Source organism: Patella vulgata, chromosome 7 (assembly GCF_932274485.2).
Source record: "Patella vulgata chromosome 7, xgPatVulg1.2, whole genome shotgun sequence".
Classification (NCBI taxonomy): domain Eukaryota; kingdom Metazoa; phylum Mollusca; class Gastropoda; family Patellidae; genus Patella; species Patella vulgata.
The window spans coordinates 27,166,463-27,187,390 of NC_065885.2; the positions used below are offsets into that span (position 1 = coordinate 27,166,463).

General features: G+C 33.8%; 2 protein-coding genes across 6 annotated transcripts in view; one reads left to right on the forward strand and one right to left on the reverse strand.

The window, feature by feature from the left end:
- Positions 1-7,735, forward strand: part of LOC126827754 (atrial natriuretic peptide receptor 2) — a 215,537-nt gene extending 207,802 nt beyond the window's left edge. For all 4 annotated transcript variants that reach the window (XM_050557269.1, XM_050557271.1, XM_050557270.2 and 1 more), the window contains 7 exons: positions 545-694; positions 1,567-1,690; positions 2,273-2,341; positions 2,627-2,801; positions 3,557-3,655; positions 4,034-4,125; positions 4,649-7,735. In XM_050557269.1, coding sequence (XP_050413226.1) covers positions 545-694; positions 1,567-1,690; positions 2,273-2,341; positions 2,627-2,801; positions 3,557-3,655; positions 4,034-4,125; positions 4,649-4,750 — 811 coding nt within the window. In that variant the 3' untranslated portion in view covers positions 4,751-7,735. The remainder of the gene's footprint in view (positions 1-544; positions 695-1,566; positions 1,691-2,272; positions 2,342-2,626; positions 2,802-3,556; positions 3,656-4,033; positions 4,126-4,648) is intronic.
- A 1,127-nt stretch (positions 7,736-8,862) lies between these two features.
- On the reverse strand, positions 8,863-16,825 carry LOC126827753 (uncharacterized). 2 transcript variants are annotated; one of them, XR_008788712.1, is made up of 2 exons: positions 9,239-16,825; positions 8,863-8,974 (listed from the first exon to the last, which is right to left on the reverse strand). XR_008788712.1 is itself a non-coding variant. In XM_050557267.1 (2 exons), the coding sequence occupies exon 2, from the start codon at positions 15,881-15,883 to the stop codon at positions 12,047-12,049; it is 3,837 nt and encodes a 1,278-aa protein (XP_050413224.1). In that variant the 5' UTR covers positions 15,884-16,215; positions 16,480-16,825; the 3' UTR covers positions 8,863-12,046. The 2 variants fall into 2 exon arrangements, 1 of the variants encoding a protein (XP_050413224.1); XM_050557267.1 differs by having other exon boundaries at positions 8,863-16,215; positions 16,480-16,825.
- Positions 16,826-20,928: the final 4,103 nt, after the last annotated feature.

Below are 20,928 nucleotides of genomic sequence, written 5' to 3' on the forward strand. Positions count from 1 at the left end.
TGTAAAAAACACTTGATATATTTAAAAATTGGGATAATTTATAGTTTTTATGTGTAAAAACACTTGATATATTGGGATGATTTATAGTTTTTATGTGTAAAAACACTTGATATATTGGGATAATTAATAGTTTTTATGTGTAAAAACACTTGATATATTGGGATAATTAATAGTTTTTATGTGTAAAAACACTTGATATATTTAAAAATTGGGATAATGATAAAGAACATTCATAGAATTTAAACAAAATATCTTTCTGATCCAAAGAAAATGAAATATGCTAAAAATTCAATGACCGACAAAATTTTGTATCGAAAGACATGGTTTGACATTTCAATCTGTAGTCTATTCTTCCTGTGATTGTGTTTGTTTGAATTTGTTGAAACTCTTGACACAAATTATGTTATAATTATTGAAGGAGTGTAGAATAATTTAGCGAACATATAGTTATGCAAGAGATTTGTATTCTTGATGAAGAAGTGATTGTCCGCAGGATAAAATTGACTGTCAAGATAGTCTTGTTTATGACTCCATTTTATTGCAGAGATGGTGATAAAGGGAATATATTGGACAATTTATTGTCCCGAATGGAACAATATGCTAACAATTTAGAGGCATTAGTGGCCGAGAGAACCTCTGATTATTTAGAAGAAAAAAGGAAGGCTGAAGATCTTTTATATTCTATGTTACCCAAGTAAGCCAGTTTTTATTCTTCTTTATACTAAATTAGTTTTATCTTTTAAATCATTTTGACCATGGATTTTGCAATATGGTGTGAATTAGTTTTCTAATGTTCAGTTGTGTAGACTACCAAAATGACACAATTTATTAACAAGTATTTTACATAGATTAAAGGTTCTCAGGCTCTGGGTACAAATCTCTGTTGGGTTGAAATTCAAGGAACAGTAGATCTGGAGTAGAACTACACTGGTAAAATATTCCACTCATGCGTTGCAAATGCCTTTCTAGAAAATAAAATGATCATATTTCTGTTATTTTCAAGATGGTGGAAGTAGGCCTATTATCATATTTACTTGTCAATAGGAGCCTATGTGCAATCATTGGGTGGAAAAGTCACAATACTGAGAAAAATATAAATGTTGCTAAAAACATTTAGTCTTACTGAGATGTTCTGAATGTACCGATATTTCTGACAGGTGTTTAATCCAAACCCTAACCTGTTAGCTTCTACATCTAGCACTAGCTAGAATCGGTTTAACCGCTGTGACCAGAACATCAGTCTGTCAATATTTCATCCCATGCACTTTGTAAATAATACAATATTAATGAATGTGACATTATATTTTAAGAGATATGTCAGCCAATATTAACACATATGACATTATGAATGACACGTCAATGTAACTGTAAGACAACAATAAGAGTAGGCAGAATATATATTATCTAATTATATTCAAGAGGTTGTATGACCTAATTATAGTGGAGGGAATATATGACCTAATTATAGTCAAGGAAATATATGACCTAATTACAATTGAGTGAATATATGACCTAATTATCTTTGAGGGAATATACCTTGTATATAAGTATAATTTTATATTCTAGGGTTGTTGCAGGTCAGTTAATACGAGGAGAATCTGTTCAAGCTGAAACATTTGATAGTGTTACTATATATTTCTCTGATATTTGTGGTTTTACAGCTTTATCAGCTGCTAGTACACCCATGCAGGTAACTTAAACTTATAGATTTATAATCAATATAACTAAGATATGTATCAAACAAATGTTTGTGGGGAAAGGGGACATGTGATTTAATGTGTTCGATGTATTTTATGGGTTCTATCCCCTGTTTGTGTGTAACAAGGAGTAAGGTCACTTACTGATACCAAACATAAACACGTTGGTTTCCTTTGGATACTGTTACCTCAGCTTAGTAAGAATTATAGAAATAAAAATATGGCATACGCTAGTCCTGACCCAATAAACATAATATTAAGTTTCAGAAAAAAGCCACCAAAAAACAACATATTTCATGCATTTCTGTTAATCTTTGAGCTTTGGGGAATTAAAGATAAGGTCATTTTTTTAAACAGTTATGCCAGAAACTCAAATTGGGAAAATTAAATGGGTTTGATTTAACCACGTCTGGTCACAATTAGTTTGTTCTTCAGGTAAAGTAATCAAGGGGTAAATTTTAAACTTACAGGATTTTTTGTTAAAAATGTAAAATTATATACAAGTTTTATACAATCACACTTGTATGGATCAGATGGTTGTAAAATTACAATAACCAATTATTTTTTTATTTCAGGTGATTGACCTATTAAATGATCTCTATACAACATTTGATTCCATTATTGAACATTTTGATGTCTATAAGGTAAATATTTATAATAATAAAACAGACATTTAAACTGAAAATAATGTCGCTTATATATGGTGATAATATAAGCTTGATAGCAAATTATACTTTGAAATAAACCCATCAATATTGTCCTACAAGAAAAAAATTATTTGGTAAATACAATCATAGATATAAACCAAACAATGATAAGCAATCGAAAACAATGTCATATTTGTATTATTACTTAGTTTTTGTAATCACATACTTGGTTTTCTTAGTCATTGCAATTTATAACATTTGACAATGTTTATCATGTCACAGGTTGAAACAATTGGTGATGCATATATGGTAGTTTCTGGACTCCCGGTGAGAAATGGTAACCTTCACGTGCGTGAGATTTCACGTATGTCATTAGCACTGCTAAATGCTGTTTTGTCTTTCAAAATTCGTCATCGACCAAACGAACAACTGAAATTACGAATAGGATTACATACAGGTTTGTTTCATCCATATTACCACTGAATAGTAATACATGCCATTATAGGGATCAACAAAATTTTATTGGGTGTCAAAATGTTTGGACTTTATAATCGTATCATACTGACATTATTGGTATAAATATTGACATAGCTATAAAAACACCATCATAATTAGGTTATGCCACCATGTTCCTATAAATAAAATAACAGCCACTAAATATGCTTTAAATACCTATTGAATTACATGAAATTAGAAGTGCCCATTTCTTTGTTATTAAGAAATCCTTTCCACCTTTCCGAATGCTTTTTTATTTCTTTTTCTGCTCGTTGCGCGTGTTGGCCGATAAAGTTCATCTGCATTTTCCAGCGTGGTTTCCCCTTTTCAATGGTGCAAGAAGGAGGGCCAGGGCTGGGCAAGGACAGCTGTCTAGTCGCTTGGATGGGATGGAAAACCAAGGTCCTGTGTACACTTTGGCCTTCAAGTAAAAGATGCCCTGCCAGTTGGTATTCGATATAAGAATAGGCCGTAGTGCCACTGTCCGGGAAAAATTTCCCTCATAGCACACTGTATGGCATATGTCTGTCTTCATTAGCACATTCGGAGCAGAACAGTAGGGCAACTTAAAACTCATTTCATTTCATTTTATTTTACTTCTCTGACAAAAATCACCCAGTACTACACTATAGGAAATATTTAATACAAGGCATGCAGGATATAATGTTCAATATGCTGTTTAATATGATTGTTAATGTGTATATATTATTTGAACAGGTTATGTAGTAGCGGGTGTTGTAGGGTTAAAGATGCCAAGATATTGTTTATTTGGAGATACTGTTAATACATCATCTAGGATGGAATCTAATGGTCTTCGTAAGTTAAATCTTTTGAAAATCGATTCATCTGATCCCTGATCAAATTTTCATTAGTGTTTGTGACTTTGGATTGCAAAAAGATGGTTAAACATTTTTTTAAGTATCAGTTAAATCAGTAGCAATCGATAATGTTCATACGAACCTTCCTAAACCCACATAACCAACTAAAACTTGAAACCAAGGAAATAACCATTAAAGTTTGAATAGTGCAGTGGCTAAATATACTTCCAATGTAAGGGTGTATTTTAAAGAGAAGATACTTACACTGTTTATGGTAAACCTAGAGAAATTGCTGGTTTAATTTTAAACAAAGACGATTTAATCTCAATATTCCCTGGAATTCTTGAATAAAGCTAAATATAATTTTAATTTACAGCATTAAGAATTCATGTTAGTCCCCAGAGTAAAGAAGTATTAGATACCTTTGGTACATTTGATTTAGAATTACGAGGAGAAGTTGAAATGAAGGTAAATAAGTTAATTATTAAGATGTAATGGCAGTATTTTTATTTGACCACATGGTCGTATATTGTTGTGGCCCTGTCCGTTGGTCTGGCATCCACAAGCAAGTACTGGTGATCATATTTTCATGTGTTGTAAATGTTCTCATTACTGACAATAGAAAAAATATGCGACAACACTTGTTGACAACTCGGACGACTTAGCTGTTGTGGGTGTATCTTTGTATTTGAAATGGAATAGGATTTCCCATTCAGAAGTAATAAGATATTTTGTTTTTAGAAACAGATCATAGTCAATCTGGTTAAAATTAGATGTTTTTCAATTTCTTTTATGTTTTTTGTATTTTCTGTTTTGAACGCCCTCAAATTTACTTAAAATCAGACAACTTTTATTATTATTGAGTTTTATCGCAGCTTTGCATAACTCAGCTGACCTCAAAAGAAAGATATAATACAAATTAGATCAAAATATAGTTTTCCCAGTGATATAGTCTGTAGACCATGGTTATTTAAATATATTATATTTTCAGGGAAAAGGTAAAGTGACAACATATTGGTTAAATGGTGAACGTGAAGCTTCCATACCTGGAGTTAAATTATATAATAATTCCACCGCACCTCGTATATTATGACCATTGTGATGCATTAATCAACAGTGATTATTTATGAAACTGTTTTACATATCCAAAACAAAACTAAAAGTGCTGCTGTTGGGGCAGATTATATTGCACCAGGTATAAGTCGCTGAACCTACTACATGAAATAATTGGTGAAGAGAGGCAGAAACTGCTTTGTGATCTGGTGAATATTAATTAGGCTGAAGGAATTCAGGGTGAAATATTCAGTGATTAAAAGTAATGCGAGACATAATTATTTTTCATGAAATATAGAATGAGTTACTCATACGAAACTATGGGTAAAGTTATCAGTATGGTTAGACTGTCTATGTGTTCAGATTGTGAATTACTAGTATTATGACTTGACTGATATTGACAGTCGTAAACATAACCATTTCTAAACCCTGAGCAGAATATATAGAAATGCTCATAGAAAAAAAAGGTGGGAAAACTGTGAATAAAATGAAGACCGACTCATGTGCTGCCTGGCAGTTTACACCATTAAATAAATACCAGTGTTTAATATACAGAATTCTTAAGGCCTTGATTAAGCTTAAGGTCTTGGTTTTGCCTTTTGTTTTGTTATTAGTTTATGTATATATTATAAATGATGTTGATGTTATTTATTTATTAGAGTTTTATTGACTACCTTGTTATTGAATACCAAGAGACTGGTCATTCATGCTGTTGACACTATTTATTATGGTTTCATTCATAAATCTACATCTTCCCTTTAAGTATGTTCTGGGATGTTAACCATTTCTTTGATCTAAATTGATCTTAGAAGTTTTGGATCAAGTGTTCACTCCTTACCAACAACCACCCATACAAAACCAGAAATAGAGATTTTTAAATCTATAAAATAGAATTAAAATTCTATTTTAATAAAGCAAATATCAAACTTATATACATAAAACTTTATACTTAAGTTTTAAGTCTGTTAAATCTATGTCTAAATAGTATTTTTAATTTTTATGGTAGTCATTACAGATTTTTTATCAATTCAAATTTATCATTATCATCACTGATCTATTATTTATAAATTTTTACGAAGCATTATTCCAAAATTGCTCAAGGTTTTATTTATGCTGTATTTAATTATCATTATTTTTGTGAGTTCATTATTAACCAGGGTTCCTGCGGTCCTTGAAAATCCTTGAATATCCTTAAATTTAAAATTTCATTTTCAAGGTCTTGAATATCCTTGAATTTCGCGGAAATAGGAAAATATCCTTGAATTTCAGTTGAGATCCTTAATTTTGTTTAAAATGTCTTCAATTCCTTTTAAATATGAGATTATAACGATAGTTGGTAATGTTTTGGTTATCTTTAAGATGAAAAATTGTAACTTTAGGCTAAAAAATGTGCTTGAAAATCCTTGAATTTGACGTATATTTATCCTTGAAAAAATGTTTGACGAAGCCGCGGGAACCTGTTAACCTGTTTTTGAAAGGGTCAACATGTTTTTCGATTCTAGAAAGTATTTGATACACAAAATGTGGTAACAAAAGGAAGAGTAATTATTGTTAGTATCCAGTTAGTTGTTTTCAGAAGAAACCATTACTCGATTTGCCCAGTATGCAATACATGAATTTTGTCACCTGGATGCAAACTAATAGTCTTTATAGGAAATGCTACATTCTGGTTTTTAAAGATAATTGGTTGCCATATTTATGGATCAAATATGACCACTTAAAGTCTGTATCTAAAGTATAATCACAACAGTTGATATTGTACATGTTCAGATGTATGACATTAACACTGCCACCTGATAATCTAAACAGACCACATATCTATAATTATATTTTAATTGTGTTTTTAACATAATTAAATCTTTATTAATATAAATAATATTTTATTTATATTAAAACATGATCTAATTAATATTGGTAGAAATCATAACATGATTTATTTGTATTAAAATATTATTTAAGCTATTTTGATATAAATCATAATATGATTTATTTGTATTTAAACATATTCTTAGCTCTATTGATAGAAATGAAGCTTGTACATTTATTATTATCACTAATATTAATCATAATAACAATTCTACTTGTTTATTTTAACTGCTGTACATTATCTGCTCTTTTATTGTTTGTTATAGAAATCATTTATTGTTGTTGTTATTTTAATATGCCCTACACGACAGCTTATATGTATGTTATAAATTTAAATTAGACTTATATTGGGTCTATATATACATCCTATGCCAAATAGCAATGTATATTTGAAGGAGAGAGGGCATTGCATAACTGAAAATTCACATGTAAAGAATATGGAGAGCATCTTATTTTGAATTTGTTTCCTTAAAGAGCCATCATCAGGTTTTGGAAGATTTTGCTCACTGGTTATATGGTTTTCTTTGGAATGTAAATATAAGAATGCACTGGTATGTTTGCTGTTCACGATTTATACAAAGCCATGAATGTATACAGAGTTACGGTACACAAAACCCAAATGACTTTGCGACTTGTTTATTTGGTGTTGTCTAAGGGTTTTATTAACTATCTTTGGTCTAACAATATTAATGAGATGCATAACAGCATGATATGATTTAGATTAATTAGCTTAGTAATAAATTACTGCACCTTTTGATTAATTCTTTAATGTCTGGCTCTCCTCGACTTTTTAAATGACTGCTGTGTGATCAACAAACTAGCCATCAAAGAATCCAGGTAAAAAGTCAGATATTTTGGACTACTTTTTGGCTGTGTGGATGATTTTTTATCTGTTATCAGAAGAAATAGTTATATTATTTATTATAATTAGTAGAGAATATTCCATTCTGGAAAAATATTATTAGAACTGAAATGGAAAGTTTAAAACTATTAAACCTCAGCAGTTTAAATTATTCTATATAGATCTTGTTTGTTCTGTGGGTTGATTAATTAAAGTCCACTATTAAAAGAACTTTGTATCATTGCTATATAGGATATTGTCTGTGATAGTTTTATTTGAGACTCTAATTATAATTTATCAATAAAATGTTGATGTTTTCTTAAATCAGGACTTTAGTTTTATTATTTGGTTCAGTGTGGTCGACAATCGGTTGTTGTGGGGAAGAATTGAAAAATATCTGAAATATCTAAATCTGCAGCTTTCAGACCTTGTCACTGTTGGTCAGAGTACCAATGTTTAAAAGATGCCCCTGTGTTTTATTTGTACAAATATGAGTAAGCTCTACCCAAATAACCTCCTCTACGATATATCACCTATAGTGGAAGTGGACATAAAACTCCACGAAGGAACGAACAAACCCAAACAACCTGCTTCTCACAGCTTAAAAGTTGGAGGAAGGGATGACAATGAAAAAAAAATGGGGGATATGACTGAGACAGTTAATTAACAGATTTACTTGGAAATTTGTATAGCTTGATCATATAACAACATTTGTGTTGCTTTTCAAACTTTGCAATGGTGTTACCAAAATCTAGAAATTTCAGAGATTTATTCATCATTACAAAACTAAATATAGCATTGTCAGGCAACTCCTATATCTCCACTACCATCATTTTGAAAAGTGACTTAAGTTTTCAAAGGCACTAACCAGCCATTTATTGGCAAATCTGAATTTCTATGATTCAAACTTCATCCTTATGATTAGTTAACAATCAAAGCAAGTTTAGAAAAAAAATCTCTTAAACTCGGTATATATAGCGCTTATAAGTTTTCAGTGACTGGGGCAGCACCTCTGCAAAAACGTGTAGTGCAACTCTGAATTTCAATTTTTTTTCGTCCTTAAAATCATTGTGCAACTAGGACAGTTTGCCCAAAATATTTAAAAACTCTGATCTGTAGAATTGTCGACTCACAGACACAGGTGTAACAACAATATACTGACACATGAGTGTAGAAAAATTTAGTGAATTTTAACTGGATACAACAATATGAAACATGCAAGTCTCTTTATAGTGGGGCGGTTAAGGAAGAATTTTTGGTAGAATCGTGCATTTTGGGTTTAAAGCATGAAACTTGGCACATAGATGGTGTAACAGCACACCTCGTTACGCAGGCAGCCAAACACAAATGAACAGAGGTGTGATGCTCTGCGCAATCTTCTGGGATTAAGTCGCAAGCTTTTTACTAAATGTGTACCGGAATAATCAACAAATTCAACATACAAGTTTTAGGGTTCAATGAATTCTCTTTATATCATCATTTAGTTGACAGACAATTCTAAGTTGATTATATGATGAATATCAAGTTGAACATACACACAATACACATATGTGAAAACTGAAATAACAAAAGTTAACAGAATTACTAAACGGTACTAATTGATATACGACAATAACTATAGCACAACGTACAAACTACGTAATATTGTTAGCTAGGAAACGGCGTTTGACAGTGCCTGCATGACAGCTAATACAATACACAAGATTTCAAACCCAAAACGCAATTATACATATCAAATAAGAATACTGACATATACTTAGTTATGTGATGGACATATTAACTGATAATTACAACCAAAAATATATGTTTATAACACAATACCTTTTTGACTTCACCCCTTTCCGCAACGCACAAATTTGGCTGCCATGCTTGATCCCAGACGAAAGACCACGATTTATAGGAGTAACTAATAAATTACACATACAAATTCGAACCAAATATTTATAATCATAATTTGATTAACTGAATAATTATGTACGTATTTAATATTTACTCTAATATATAGAATCTACTAATAAACATATCTATACTTCGGATATAAAATATAATTAGGAAATCATAGAATGTAAACAATTGATTCTCCCAATAGCTACCCCTCTAGTAAGTCATACGGTCTATACTTGATTATGCATTCATTCAATCGCAACACTACGGCAAGACGACAATTGTTACATGGCTCCTCAAAATTAGTATGCTGATTTTCAACAAAAAACATAACAACCTAACTATTACATATTCAATATTTCAACGAACTTAATAAAGAGAGTTCTAATTTTAAAAAGACAGTTCAGTTGGCTCCTTGGCGGGGATTTTCCTGGTCTTCAAGTCCAAGAAGTAAAACTAATTTCTGTACTGGACGTTCTAAATATACAGGCGGAATTACACATTTTCCATCAGAATTTAAATATTTATTACCAATGTAAAGCTTTACTTTACGCACATGATTGTCCGCATCGGGATATGTTTCAACAACACGACACACTGACCATTGGTTTCGCGGAAGACTATCATCTATCAGAAGAACAATATCACCGTTACAAATTTCACGTTTAGAATCATTCCATTTAGAGCGCACTTGTTGATTTTGTAGAAATTCGCGTTTCCACCGTGTCCAAAACTCATTGGCCATATACTGCACACGACGCCATCGCTTTTTAGAATAAACGTCTTCCTTTTGAAATTCTCCAGGAGGTGGTAATATAATCTTAGTCTTCATAGTCAACAAATGATTAGGTGTCAAAGGTGCTAAAGATGCGACATCATTAAGAGTATCTACAGTCAAGGGACGACTGTTCACAATTGCTGCAGCTTCATACATAAAAGTACGAAGAGATTCATCATCTAACTGTGTTCCAGACTGCATCATAAGCGTAGAGAGAACAGCTCGCACTGACCTTATTTGGCGTTCCCAAACTCCGCCCATATGACTCGCAGCAGGGATGTTCATTTTGAAAACAAAGTCGCAACCATTTTCTAACAAATATTGTCTAACATGATCATGATTGATCTTATGAATAAGCTCAGATAATTCTGTTTTTGCTCCAACAAAATTGGTGCCGTTATCCGAACGTAACTGGCGTACAGGACCGCGAATAGCAATAAATCGACGCAAACTGTTAATAAATGAGTCTGTTGACAAACTATTCGCAATTTCTATGTGAACAGCTCGACTAGTCATACATGTATATAATACACCATAACGCTTTCGTTCGCTTCTTCCTTCCTTAATAGTCCATGGTCCAAAACAATCAACAGCGCAATATGTGAAGGGAGGCGCAGGCTCTAATCGATCTTCAGGAAGTTCTGACATTTTCTGTTCTTGTACTCTTCCTCGCAATTTACGACATATGACGCAATGATAGATGTAACTTGAAACGACTGAACTACATCCTAATATCCAAAATCCACTGGAGCGTATCTCATTAGTTGTGAGACCTTTACCTTGATGCTTTACAGTTTCATGGAAATGACGAACGATCAACGTAGTCAAATGATGTTTCTTAGGCAGTATTATTGGATTCTTTTCTGCAGGGTCCAAATTAGACAATTTAAGGCGTCCACCAACTCGAATTATACCATTATGATCAAGATATGGATCTAACTTATATAACGATGATGATTTCTTTAGTTTTCTCTTCGCAGCATTATCATCAGTCGCTTTCTGTAATTTCTTCAAAATTTGTATTTCTTCGCTGAAAACTTGTGATTGAAGAAGTTTAATGATTATTGTTTCAGCATGTTGTAATTCATCCACGGTTAAAGGTGTGTAAACAGATTTCAGACTCGCCTGATTAACTTGTATCTTCTTTCTTAATCGCAGACACAGGGCAACAGCTCTTTTAACTCGAAACCATGTTGAAATATGCTTAAAACGTGATAAGTCGAATTTTACAGTAGGTTTTGTTAACTGTGTTGCAAATACTTGAACTTTTCTTACTTCTGGGTCATCCTTGGAAATTAGGGATTCTTCTTTGAAATCGCAATTTACGGGAAGTTCAAGATTCCACAAAAAATCAGGTCCGGTAAACCATTTCGACTGATTAACCAGTTCGTCAACTTCTAATCCACGAGAAGCTGCATCCGCAGGATTATCAGAACTACATACAAAATTCCACTGAGCAGGTGACGACGCTTCTCGAATTTGTTGGACTCGATTCGCAACAAAAGTTTGAAAACGTCTGGCATCATTACTTATGTATCCTAACACAACCTTACTATCGGTCCAATAAATTTCACTAATGTCATCATAGTCGAGTTCACTCTTCAAATGCACACCGACTCTAACCGAAACAAGGGCAGCAGCAAGTTCTAAACGAGGTATAGTTATAGGCTTAAGTGGTGTTACTCGTGATTTCCCAGCAACAAGTGAGCAATATACGTTTTGTTGATCATCAACCAATCGCAAGTATGTACACTGACCATATCCGTAGGTACTTGCATCAGAAAAGTAATGTAACTCTCGAGTTGTTACTTGACCAAATGTTTGTGGTTTAAAACATCTCTGAATTTTCACTGACGAAAGATGCACAAGATTATCTCGCCAACGTTCCCAGCGTGACCGCATATCTTCAGGAATACTAGTGTCCCAATCAATACGACTTCTACAAAGTTCTTGGAGTATCTGTTTTCCTAATAGTAAAACGGCGCAATAAAACCTAATGGATCATATATAGAACATACTGTGGAAAGTATTCCACGTCTAGTCAATGGCTTGTCATTCAAAGTTATATGAAACTGAAAACAGTCTGACTCAATACACCATTGTATACCTAATACACGTTCCATCGGAAGTTCATCGTTGAATAAATCGAGATCTCGTATCTCCTTAGCTCGGTCTTCTGGATCTATTGAATTAACAACTGTTTTAGAATTTGATACAAACTTATGTAATCGGAGTCCGCACTTAGCTAACAAGTTTCTACTTCCATCTATTAGATTCATCGCTTCTCTTTCAGTAGGAAGAGACTTTAAACCATCATCTACGTAGAAATCTCGTTTCAAAAAATCTGTTACTTCAGAACCGAATTCCTCTTCGTTATCGATAGCAGCCTGTTTCAAACCAAAGTTTGCGCAACCAGGTGATGACCCAGCACCAAATAAGTGTACTGTCATCCTAAAATCCGTAGGCTCTTCCTCATCATTGATCCACCAAAGAAATCTTAAATAATTGCGATGTTCTGTATTTACACGAAACTGATAGAACATCTGTTCTATGTCGCAAATCACAGCTATGGATTCTTTTCTAAATCTACAGAGTACACCAGTTAGCGTGTTAGTAAGATCTGGGCCTTTAAGAAGATGGTCGTTTATTGACTGTTCTTTAAATCTGGCATTGCAATCAAATACTACGCGTATTTTGTTAGGCTTCTTCGGGTGGTAAACCGCGTGGTGAGGGATATACCATACTCTACCGATATCTTGATGAAGTTCATCCGCAGGAACTTTTTCTGCATATCCTTTACTTATAATGTCTGACATAAACTGACGATAATCACGCCGATAATTTTCATCCTTCTTAAATTTATTACGCAATGGTAAAAGTCTTTGTAACGCATGAGCTCGGTTGTTAGGAAGTGTAGGTTCCCTATCTCTAAATGGCAAGGGCATCTCATAGTGATTATCAGATGTTAAATGTATACTTTCTGACATTTTATTCAAAAACTGTTTATCTTCACGTGAATATGTTTGATTACTGCAAGAGTGGAGATCACTAAAGTCAGTTTCTAAAATCTTGAGAATATTAAAAGGGCTTACGATTTCTTTCACTTGAGTTTTAAATGAAATAAACGCATGTCGTGTTCGAATGTTTAGATTGGAGACTTCTCTAATCGAATGAAGTGGTTGAACATTACTCTCAGTTTTATGACTACAAAACATAAACTCATCGCATTTAAGTTCATTATTTATGTCTGGATCAACATTACCAATAATTCCCCATCCAAGATCTGTCTTCTGACCAAAGGGTTCATTCAATACAGGGGGGATAACTTCACGAGGTAATAACGCACGGGAACAATTATAACCAATAAGCAAACCAATCTCACAAGAGTTCAGTGACATTAATTCATTCGCAATTGTTTCAAGGTGAGGCCACCTACGTGCTATTTCAGGTGTAGGGATATGAGAACGATTAGCAGGTATTTCGTTTCTTGTATACGCAGTTGACAAAGGAATTTTAATGTCACAGTTATGTCCTCTGATAATTAAACCAGTCATTTTACGACTATCTACTCGCATATCTTTCGCAAACATTGTTGATAATGATAACTGTATGTGGGGTCCATCGATACCTAACCGATCGCAAGTCGTATCTGAAATGAAACTAGAGTCTGACTGAGTATCTAAAAGGGCATATACAAGACATTCTAATTCTGGATTTGACATATGGGAAATCCACACAGGAAGAATCATCGAACAATGACTTGATTTATCGCTAATGTCCAATTTACAATTATGACTTGTAGTTGCAGTCCTTTCTGATGTATCAGTTCTTTCATGCACATCACCGTGTAAAGCTGTTGGATGATACATGTTACATATATCGCATGTTTTTCTTCTACGACAAAACTTGTAATAATGTCCAGGATTTAAGCAACTAAAACATAATTTGTTGTTTCTTAGAAAGTCTTTTCTATCATCAATTCTTTTCTTCAGAAAAACAGAACATCTATCCAAAATGTGTGGATCTTTACAGAAGAAACAAACAGGTTGCCTTGGCGCATTTTCATAAACTTTCGACCTTGAGGGTATATAGTTTTCTGACGAGTTCGTTGCAAATGAACCAACATTTCCAGGAGGTCTCCTAAAATGTGACTTATCTGATGACCAGCTTGATTTATTATTGTACCTTAACGAATCTGGTTGATTTAACTCCTTTCCAGGTTGTTGTAAAGATGTTACAGGATCGCAAGCAATGTTTGATTCTTTATCAATAAATTTCGCAAATTCAACAAAGGGAGGGAATGTCATTCTCTCAATTCTCCAGTCATGGACAATACGTGCCCATCGTGATACTAAATAATCAGGAAGTTTCTTAAGTAATTTCTTATTTTCCCTATCATCGTTCAAAACACATAAACTTCTAGTAGTCCGCATCGCCACTTCACACTGACGCAAAAAATCAGAAAATTTCCGCAAACCTATTCCATCTCTGTAATGAATTTTAGGCCAAGCATCAAGTTTATCGCGAAACGCATTGGCAATGACAAATGAATTACCAAATCTATCATCAAGAAGTTTCTTGGCTTCATCGTACGCATCTTCTGTCGACAACAGGAAATAATTCTCAACGCACTCTCTCGCAGATCCACTTAAATAACGCTTAAGATAATACATTCGTTCTGAAACAGGAATGTCCTTTTGGTCTATCAAAGTTTGAAACGCGCTTTTCCAACTTGGGTATTTTAACGGGTCTCCAGAGAATGTACCAGGCTCAGGAGGGGGTAAACGACTGAAACTCGCATGTTCCGCAAAAACTTGTGCTACTCTGACTAACGGATCATCTTCATTAGTTGACCTTGTAGGAATGTAATAAGCTGGCTTTGTTGACATTACAGGATTCGGTTGTTGACTTGAATAAACTGCTGAACAGGTTTCTTGAGAACGCAACGCATAAGGGTTAATTTGAGGTGTTGAAGGGGTATAAAGAGGTTGAGACACAGAATGACTAAGTTCAACGCTACAGGATGACGCAAACGCAGAATTATTAACTCCTGTATCATAAACTCTCGCAAACGCAAAGTTATTATCTTCAACACAAGTTACAGGTGAACAATTATTCTTGTCAGTATCTCTATCTAACGCAGACGCACGGTTTGTAAGTTCAATATCGCTGGAGGTCGCACGCACAAAGTCATGTTGAGCTTCGCAGACAGGTGTTGACGCAAAATTAGTAGGTCTGTTATCGCAATTTGTCGCAGTGGTAGCACTTGGAGTTACAGGTAGATTTGATGAGTTATTCAATTTGACCGGTTCAGGCTCAGAATTGTGCAAAGTGTTCACATAATCTTGAACGTATTCAGTTTTATCTGCAGACAATGCAGAATCAATGGCACGACTTGATCTATCATCTTCATGTTGTATCTTCGCAATAGCATCTAACTTGGCTTCAGCAATTTCAATATCTCTAATTGTTTCTAAACGGTTTAATTCTGACTGTTTCTGATTCAATTCGATTTGTTTTTGAGAAAGTACATCAATAAATTTCAACTTTGACTTTAACGCAGCAGCCTCCGCAGCAAGATCTATCTTCTTAGAATAACTTGATGAACTTGACGCAAAACTTCTTGTTCTATACGAAGAACTTGACTTTGATTTTGATTGGCTGTGTGATCTTCTACTTGAATGACTTGACTCCATCGCAAAAATCTTTTCTGTACCGCAATATACGCAAATTAGGAGAAACAGCAACAAGTTTACACACAGGGCTAGATTCAAAGAGTTTGCAAAATAAATAGGCTTATACATTGGCCTACGCACGCAAATGTTTTACAATAAAATGTTCGCACAAAAAATACCATCACTCGCAAAGATGTGAATAAAGTTTTCACTGTAACAGCACACCTCGTTACGCAGGCAGCCAAACACAAATGAACAGAGGTGTGATGCTCTGCGCAATCTTCTGGGATTAAGTCGCAAGCTTTTTACTAAATGTGTACCGGAATAATCAACAAATTCAACATACAAGTTTTAGGGTTCAATGAATTCTCTTTATATCATCATTTAGTTGACAGACAATTCTAAGTTGATTATATGATGAATATCAAGTTGAACATACACACAATACACATATGTGAAAACTGAAATAACAAAAGTTAACAGAATTACTAAACGGTACTAATTGATATACGACAATAACTATAGCACAACGTACAAACTACGTAATATTGTTAGCTAGGAAACGGCGTTTGACAGTGCCTGCATGACAGCTAATACAATACACAAGATTTCAAACCCAAAACGCAATTATACATATCAAATAAGAATACTGACATATACTTAGTTATGTGATGGACATATTAACTGATAATTACAACCAAAAATATATGTTTATAACACAATACCTTTTTGACTTCACCCCTTTCCGCAACGCACAAATTTGGCTGCCATGCTTGATCCCAGACGAAAGACCACGATTTATAGGAGTAACTAATAAATTACACATACAAATTCGAACCAAATATTTATAATCATAATTTGATTAACTGAATAATTATGTACGTATTTAATATTTACTCTAATATATAGAATCTACTAATAAACATATCTATACTTCGGATATAAAATATAATTAGGAAATCATAGAATGTAAACAATTGATTCTCCCAATAGCTACCCCTCTAGTAAGTCATACGGTCTATACTTGATTATGCATTCATTCAATCGCAACACTACGGCAAGACGACAATTGTTACAGATGGCATCAACCCTACTGATTATTTTGGGATGTGGATCCACCTCAGCAGCTCCCCTGGTGGTCGTTACGGCCATCTTTTCCAAAATGGCCGCCTATTCATTGATATACATATAACTAGGGGTGTCACAATAAGACATTTTTTTACAAATCATTTCAGGCCAAATTGCTAGCTGAACACGATTTTTGAAAAAAGATTTATCTATGATAGGGTGACCCACCATAAATAAATATCTCCATATATCTCGACAATTACGCCACAATATTTATATATATGCCAAGCCTCAAATCAGTTTCACACAATTATAGTCACTAAATAAACGATCATTTTGTACTTAATAAGCTATGACCATTAATCATGTATAAATAATAGACTGAAAACTGGTTCCAAGAGTCGTCCATAACATCCAGACACTTTTGAGTAAAAGATAGGTTACGTGCCCTTGTTTTGAAATTAGTCTCGCTTAACCAGTCTATCGACCATTGACAGGTCGGGATAATCAAGACTACTTTTTTACGAAACATAACAGAAAGCTAGAACAAGAAATTGAATTTAGAAATAAGCACTTTAGACAACTCAACAATCGTTTTAAGAAGCTTGTAAAAGCAAAATGAAACTATTGCTAGTATCATGTTCCTGTCTAACCCGAGTGATTCAGAGATATTATTTGTACTAAACCAAAAGATGCCGCTCTTAACGGTACAGTTAATGATAAAGCGATTTAAAAAATGAAACGAACGTAATTTCTAAATCTGCTGTAATAACCAAGAAGCTTAATTTTACTGCTATTCAAAATCGTCAACAATAAATTTTTTACGGCTGTAATAGTTGATAGATTTGTAGAGAATTGCACGTGCCATGGCTATTTATAGTATCATACTGTCAGAAAGTTGGTCTCGGCACGGCGAATGTGCACGCTTCAGTGGTAGTCTAGAACTATCAGCGGTGGACTGTATTTCTGTGAGTACATGGGTCACCCTATCTATGACGTCATTTTCGTTTGGGGTTTGCCTGATTTCAAAAATGGCCGCCAAAATTTGAAGAAAAATGAATTTCCAGATAGGATGGGTGATTATCACGCAATGTATGCCTTGTAATATATCAAATATAAGGTTTTTGTTGTAAGTGAACTGAAAAATAATCTCTAAAACTAGTTTCCCCAAATCCAAGATGACGGAAATTCAAAATGGCGGCCAAAATATACCCAAAATGGCCAATTGATCAGATTAAAGTCATTTCACTGTTTGATTTGGTTTGTAATATATAATTTAAAGGGTTTACATTGTCACTGAACTTAAAATTAATCTAAATAAAAAAATAGTTTCCAAAATCCAAGATGGCGGAAATTCAAAATGGCAACCAATATTTATCTAAAATGGCCGATTTGTCAGATAAAAGTCATTTCACTCTTTGATATGGTTTGTAATATGTAATATAAAGAGTTTTCAAAGTCATTGAACTTAAAATCAAACTAAAAAAAAGAGTTTCCAAAATCTAAGATGGCGGAAATTCAAAATAGCGGCCAGAATTTTCCAATAATGATCAAATTTGAGGATAATCGTCAATTTTCTGTTTGATATGCCTTGTAATATGTCCTCTATTAAGTTTTCAGAGTCAGTGAATTTGATAATTGTAGATGATTGTTTCAGAAAAAAAAGGGGCAATCATCAATCTTTCTATTGGATTGGTTTATAATAGCAAAGTGTAATAGTTTTTCGAGGGCAACTGAAATTGACCGGACCCAGGAATCTACCCGTCAGTCAATTAACCATGTGCAGAACTTACCAGTCAGCTAATTAGAATTTCAAAGAATTTTACCTTAAGACACAATAAATGTAGTTTAATTGTTTTATGCATTAAAACATATGATGCTAATGATAATGTTAAGAATTGACACATGCTTTGGAGAAAATATCTGGTTATTCCGACCCTCCACCCCCCACCTCATAACAATACAACGGGGCCAACTGAGGCATCTTTAATTTCATCTCCTTTGTCTTTGCACCATTTTACCGGGGTGGGAATCATTTATGGTATATGCAGTTGTTAAGAATTTAAGTTCCCTTATTCATTCAGAAATGGTAATGTGATCCGTTTTTGCATCGAAGACTTTGTGTCCAGTAACTTTTGTGGTAGAGTCTAGATGTGGTATCCACAGGTCATTTTCTTCAGTATCCCAAAAAAGTCACCCCCGCCCCCACGATTTCCTCTTTTCTAATGTGTTGTTCTTACATGTAGAACTTGTTGTGAAATACGTCACTGACGAAAATTACCTGTGGATACCACATCTAGACTCTACCACAAAAGTTACTGGACACAAAGTCTTCGATGCAAAAACGGATCACATTACCATTTCTGAATGAATAAGGGAACTTAAATTCTTAACAACTGCATATACCATAAATGATTTCTCACCCCGGTAAAATGGTGCAAAGACAAAGGAGATGAAATTAAAGATGCCTCAGTTGGCCCCGTTGTATTGTTATGGGGTGGGGGTTGGAGGGTCGGAATAACCAGATATTTTCTCCAAAGCATGTGTCAATTCTTAACATTATCATTAGCATCATATGTTTTAATGCATAAAACAATTAAACTACATTTATTGTGTCTTAAGGTTAAATTCTTTGAAATTCTAATTAACTGACTGGTAAGTTCTGCACATGGTTAATTGACTGACAGGTAGATTCCTGAGTCCGGTCAATTTCAGTTGCCCTCAAAAAACTATTACACTTTGCTATTATAAACCAATCCAATAGAAAGATTGATGATTGTCTCTTTTTTTCTGAAACAATCATCTACAATTATCAATTCAGTGACTCTGAAAACTTAATAGAGGACATATTACAAGCCATATCAAACAGAAAATTGACGATTATCCTAAAATTTGATCATTATTGGAAAATTCTGGCCGCCATTTTGAATTTCCGCCATCTTAGATTTTGGAAACTCTTTTTTTTTAGATTGATTTTAATTTCAATGACTTTGAAAACTCTTTATATTACATATTACAAACCATATCAAAGAGTGAAATGACTTTTATCTGACAAATCGGCCATTTTAGATAAATGTTGGTTGCCATTTTGAATTTCCGCCATCTTGGATTTTGGAAACTATTTTTTTGTTTAGATTAATTTTAAGTTCAGTGACAATGTAAACCCTTTAAATTATATATTACAAACCAAATCAAACAGTGAAATGACTTTAATCTGATCAATCCGCCATTTTGGGTATATTTGGGCCGCCATTTTGAATTTCCGCCATCTTGGATTTGGGGGAAACTAGTTTTAGAGATTATTTTTCAGTTCAATTACAACAAAAACCTTATATTTGATATATTACAAGGCATACATTGCGTGATAATCACCCATCCTATCTGGAAATTCATTTCTCTTCAAATTTTGGCGGCCATTTTTGAAAGCAGGCAAACCCCAAACGAAAATGACGTCATAGATAAATATTTTTTCAAAAATCGTGTTCAGCTAGCAATTTTGCATCTGGAAATTGCTGGCCTGAAATGATTTGTAAAAAAAATGTCTTACTGTGACACCCCTAGTTATATGTATATCAATGAATAGGCGGCCATTTTGGAAAAGATGGCCGTAACGACCACCAGGGGGAGCTGCTGAGGTGGATCCACATCCCAAAATAATCAGTAGGGTTGATGCCATCTATGTGCCAAGTTTCATGCTTTTAACCCAAAGTGCACGATTTTTTGCTTAACCGCCCCACTATTATATCATTCAATGTGTCGATTCTAGTACACCAGTATTTCCTTTCCCTTATAGGCACAGTTAGTATCTTTGGAGAAAATTATTGGAGTTGGCATTGCTTCCCCCACGCCAACTTTACTCACATGTCTGCTCCCATAATTGGTAATGAAGAGAAATAAACTGGGATTAAGATAAGGAAATATGTTGCTCAGCATGAGCCACTATAAAAACAAGCTTGCCATGCAAGATACACCAACAATTTGCAAAAGATGAACAGAGAACAAGGTAAAAATACGATTTTCCGTACTATCTGGGGCCATAATCTAGGTTGTTACGGTCTGACATGAAACGATATCTTTGGGGTTATAAACATATATTTTAAATTTCA

Bases quoted from the DNA above. Each gene is read 5' to 3' on its own strand.
- LOC126827753 (XM_050557267.1), bottom strand. From the start codon at position 15,883: ATGTATAAGCCTATTTATTTTGCAAACTCTTTGAATCTAGCCCTGTGT.